Raw genomic sequence first — 4,650 nt, 5'->3', positions numbered from 1 at the left:
AATAAAGGGACTTTTATTATTTTTTAAGAGAATTTATATAGCCATTGATTATACAGAGCCATTTGTCAGTACTTTTTTCTTTCCACTTACGAAACTGGAATACACCATGATGAGGATGATAACACCAAAACAAGATTGCTGGCTGATCACCTAGAGTACAAATACACACTTACTTATTTGACATTTTATTGAACATAAAGCAAGATTAAGCATCTTCATTTTACACAGCTGAAGCAGGAGCCCAGGTAGGGGAAGACTGCATGGCTTTCCTTGGCTGGGAAGATGTGAGTCCCTGAAGTCCCATCTTGTTGTGGTAAGACTAACCCATGTTCTGTCGGTTGCCATAGCCTCTGGGATGGGTGTCCTTCCAGTCATCCCACTCCCGAGCTCTGTGGAGTGTTTCTTCCCCCTCCTCCTCCTCCTCTTCCTCCTCCTCTGCCTCCTTTTGTTCCTGATCTTCCTGTTGCTGAGCTGCTTTTTTGAGCTCTGGTGTTATCTTGGCTATGCCCTGATCTGGTAATGCTCCATATTTCTGATGCTGATCATACCAGTCATTCACCGTCATAGATGCCAGACTTGGATAACCAGCTCCAAATACTTTGGCTTGGGCCGCATTCCGAGTGAGAACGAAGGGTTTCATTGGAGGCCTGTCCTGAGGAGATGAGTAAGAAGTTGATGCCTCTTTTGAGGAGTCGTCTTCTCTCAGGATCTTCATCTCCTGGTCAATGCTCTCAATCTCTTCTAAGCTAATACCGATCCACCTTCGAAGGTGAAGAAGGTAATATTCACGAACACACTCATCATCTGCTTGACCACTTTCCACAGCAGATTTCAGTGCAAACAACCTATGCTCCACCTCCTTCTTCTGCTTGTATCTCTCTATTTTAGCCTGTCTTTCAGATGCCACAGCAACGAGGCTAGGACACGCCATGGAGGAACTAGCAGTATTATTATCAGCTGAGTTGGTTTGGGGCAGCTCAAACTCTGCCACATGATAATACTGGCACTGAGTTAAGTAGTTTAAAAAGTGTTCTCGAGCCCACTGCAAATGATCTAGACGCTTGCTGGGGTTGACTTGTTTCATGGCGAGCGCTCCTTGAAAAGCTGAGACCATCAGGTACTTCAGGTCTGTGGAAGCAATCTCTTCCAAGTCTTCATTTCGGCTGAACAAGTCGAGCTGCGATAACATTTCAGCAGCCTTCTTAAGGAGGTCTAGTCCCCTGAATACCTTATCTTGAATTATCTGGGAACTGGTGGGTTCAGTCGCTGCTTCCACTTCGTCCAGAAGCTGCTTGCTGGTTTCGAACAGCGCGGGGAGCCGCAGTAGCAGTAACGCGTCTTCGGCTGTTGCCATCTTGGGGGAAGGAGGAAGGCGGAAGCAGCGCTATTAACTTTTGACCTCAATATTCTTTGCAGCAGGCTCCTGTCCTGTGAATTGAAAGGTGTTTACCAGAGTCTCTGACTTCTCCCACTAGACGGCAGTAGCACCCCTTCCCTCCAGCAAAATGTCTGTAAACATTGTCATAGGTACTCTGGGAGGCAAGATGTCCCCCTCCCACTGATTATTGCTATAACCATACGAAGGCAAACTATGCAACTATTAAAAGGAGTGCCATCATTGTACAAGTGGATGTGGAGAAAAGATAAATACATCTGTTTAAGTGACGAAGGCAAGTTGATGATCTGTACAAGTAGTACGAGTCCGCTCAGTAAGAAGCGTATCATATATGGGTATATGCACATACATTTGCATGCATATGATAGAAAAACACTAGAAAAATGCACAGCAAATTGGTAGCTGTGGTTACATCTAGCGAGAAGAATGAGATGGGAGCAGCGTGGGAAGAAACGGTGGTGAAGAGAAACATTCATGTTTAAACACATCATTAAACACATTCTCACTATTTCAATCTTTTACACCAGTAAATCTTTACACCGATGTTTTACTCATTAGAAAATTAAAGCAAATTATTTCCTAAAAGTGAATGAAAGTTATGGTACATGCTTTTTAAGTCAGGCTCCCACCAGAAGAGTATAAGAGTTTCTGCTTCCCCACATCCCAGCACTGGGTGTCATCAATGTCTTTATCATCAAATACCTGAAAATATTTTAGTATTAGTTTACTTTGTATTTCTTTAATATTGAGGTTGGTTGGATATTTAAATATTTATTTAATCTCTGAATTTCTTCTAAGAGCTGCCTATTCTTTTGCCCATTTGTTGTTGCCCACTGTTCTTAGATTATTTATCTTTTGCTGATTGACATTAACCTTTTATCTGTCATTATGTGGCCATATAGAAAGAGGTTTCAATAGTGAAAGAGACCTCATGAAAAAAAATGTAATCACCCTTCATTTATAATTATAGTCTTGGAAACCAAACCATCAGGACACAATAAAGATAAAAATAAGATTTTCCTTGACTTGTGATATTTTACTCACATTTGAAATCTCAACTTACGTTTATTTTCTTTTTGTTTAATTAACAGATATTTCAAACGACCTCTACATGCCAGGCTTTTTGGCTGTAAAAGTGGAGTTTTAAATTATGGACTTTCAAGTCCTTAGGAGTCTTAGAAGACATTTTCCCATCCACTCAATTTGTAGATAACTAAGATTCTGAAAGTTCAAATGCCTGCTTGACCTCAGTCAGGAACCCGGTTGGGAGCAGACATTTGGGAGGTCCCTGGCTCCCACCACCATGTCCATTCTCTTTCCATTTATTCAGCAGACACTCCACACCTTATCCATGCTGTACACAGTCAGCTAATTTTAGAGTATTTACACAAATATTGTCAGAAGAATTGTTTTATTGCACAAAAGCAGATAAAAAAGAAAGCATAATGATACTAAACTATGTCTGGTGACAAGGATTCTGGCTCACTTTTGGGACTATCTGTTCATAATGATTTTCCCATAAGACAATTCTTACTGCCATTAACAAAGCACTTACTTGAACAGCATGCTTTGAGGCTTTATCTGCTTCCTACAAAACAATCTGTTAATGTAAATGTAATCAGAAGTATTCTTGATTTCATTGTATTATTTGCTTTCTTAGCAAATCTTACACTACAAATAAGCATGCAATTAAAAACCAGGTTCATCCATGTTTCATATTAGATAAATAAAAGGAACTCTCCACACTTTTAACTATGTCTATCTGGGCCTTTTAACTATGTCTATCTGGGCTGCTCAAGCACTGTCAAAGTTTTGGGGAGCACACAAATGTGAATCACATGCAGTACAAAGGACAAGATGAGCATCCTCTATTCTTTTTTTTTTTTTTTTTTTTTCAACGTTTTTTATTTATTTTTGGGACAGAGAGAGACAGAGCATGAACGGGGGAGGGTCAGAGAGAGAGGGAGACACAGAATCGGAAACAGGCTCCAGGCTCCGAGCCATCAGCCCAGAGCCTGACGCGGGGCTCGAACTCACGGACCGCGAGATCGTCGCGGGGCTCGAACTCACGGACCACGAGATCGTGACCTGGCTGAAGTCGGACGCTTAACCGACTGCGCCACCCAGGCGCCCCGAGCATCCTCTATTCTTAAGCCTTAAGTGATTCCACTAGTCAGCTAAAATAAGATTCCATATTAACAACAGGTTTACTCATATGTATAAACACTTATAAGTTCCTATTTGAGACTGCATTTGCCTAATTTGCTTTGTACCGTGTCCAGCACAATGTCATGTCCTTGTGCAATGTTTACTTAATACTATTAGATAATGACATGTATAGATTTAATAATTTGCTTGAGGGAAAAATGAAATTAGTTCTTTGTTTAGCACCTTTTATCTGAGAACTTCAATGTAATTTTCTAGCATCCATCTTTAAGATGCATGGGAGATGAGGGTGGCAAATAGTAGCTTTACTTTGCAGATAATAAAGAAAGTGACAATGAGAAGTGAATCTGCCTGCCGAAAGCCAGATTTTGAACTGATAATAATACCAAGATGCCTTTTATCATTGCTGCTATTGTATTAGTATCTAAAAATGAATTGACACCAGCCATAATTCTGTATATACTTTCATACACCCTGTAGAACCCATATTTTTTTATGTTTGCTATTCGTTGGATTTTCCTGTCTTAAGTCAACCTATGAAACAACAATTTAATAATATGAGACGGTTCATAGTTAAGGGATAAGACTTGAATCTTTGGCATAATAACCATATAAGAAAAATACTTCCCAGAACAATTACAGACAGATAGAAGAGATACACAAATTGAAAAATGGGTAAGAGATACACAAATTGTATTGGATTGCACATCTAGGACTCTTATCTCAATCATGCTAAATAATATCTAACAGGATTTTGGAGACATTCCAATCTTGCTTCCCAGCTAACTGTTGATCATTTATGCATGGTGGCTTTGCCTCAACCTCAGCTTCAACATAGCTAAAGTCTAATTTGTCATCCACCCATCTAAGTCACCAGCTCATCCTGATGTTCCTGATTCTGTCGGAGGCACTGCCAGGAATCCTGTGGCATCCGAGATCCCACTGTCTTGCCATCCCCTCCCTTCCATCAGCCAGCAATCCTGTTGATTTGTGCAAATGCTATGTCTTACATCTCAGAATATGTTTTATTAGTTATTTAATGTGAGTATGCAAATAGGTCCATTAGGAAATCCTTTGCATTGTATTAA

At 40.3% G+C, this 4,650-nt stretch overlaps 1 protein-coding gene across 1 annotated transcript; it reads right to left on the bottom strand.

Moving 5' to 3' along the window:
• Nucleotides 1-271: 271 nt before the first annotated feature.
• Nucleotides 272-1,354, bottom strand: IGBP1 (immunoglobulin binding protein 1). Its single transcript, XM_042913481.1, has one exon. It carries the CDS (start codon nt 1,352-1,354, stop codon nt 320-322), a length of 1,035 nt encoding a protein of 344 aa, XP_042769415.1. The 3' UTR covers nt 272-319.
• Between the last annotated feature and the right edge of the window lie 3,296 nt (nt 1,355-4,650).

Source organism: Panthera leo, chromosome D4, assembly GCF_018350215.1.
Source record: "Panthera leo isolate Ple1 chromosome D4, P.leo_Ple1_pat1.1, whole genome shotgun sequence".
Lineage (NCBI taxonomy): Eukaryota > Metazoa > Chordata > Mammalia > Carnivora > Felidae > Panthera > Panthera leo.
Note: the sequence above shows the minus strand (reverse complement) of the source record. Positions and strands in the feature narration are given on the sequence as shown.

Bases quoted from the DNA above. Each gene is read 5' to 3' on its own strand.
- IGBP1 (XM_042913481.1), bottom strand. From the start codon at position 1,354: ATGGCAACAGCCGAAGACGCGTTACTGCTACTGCGGCTCCCCGCGCTG.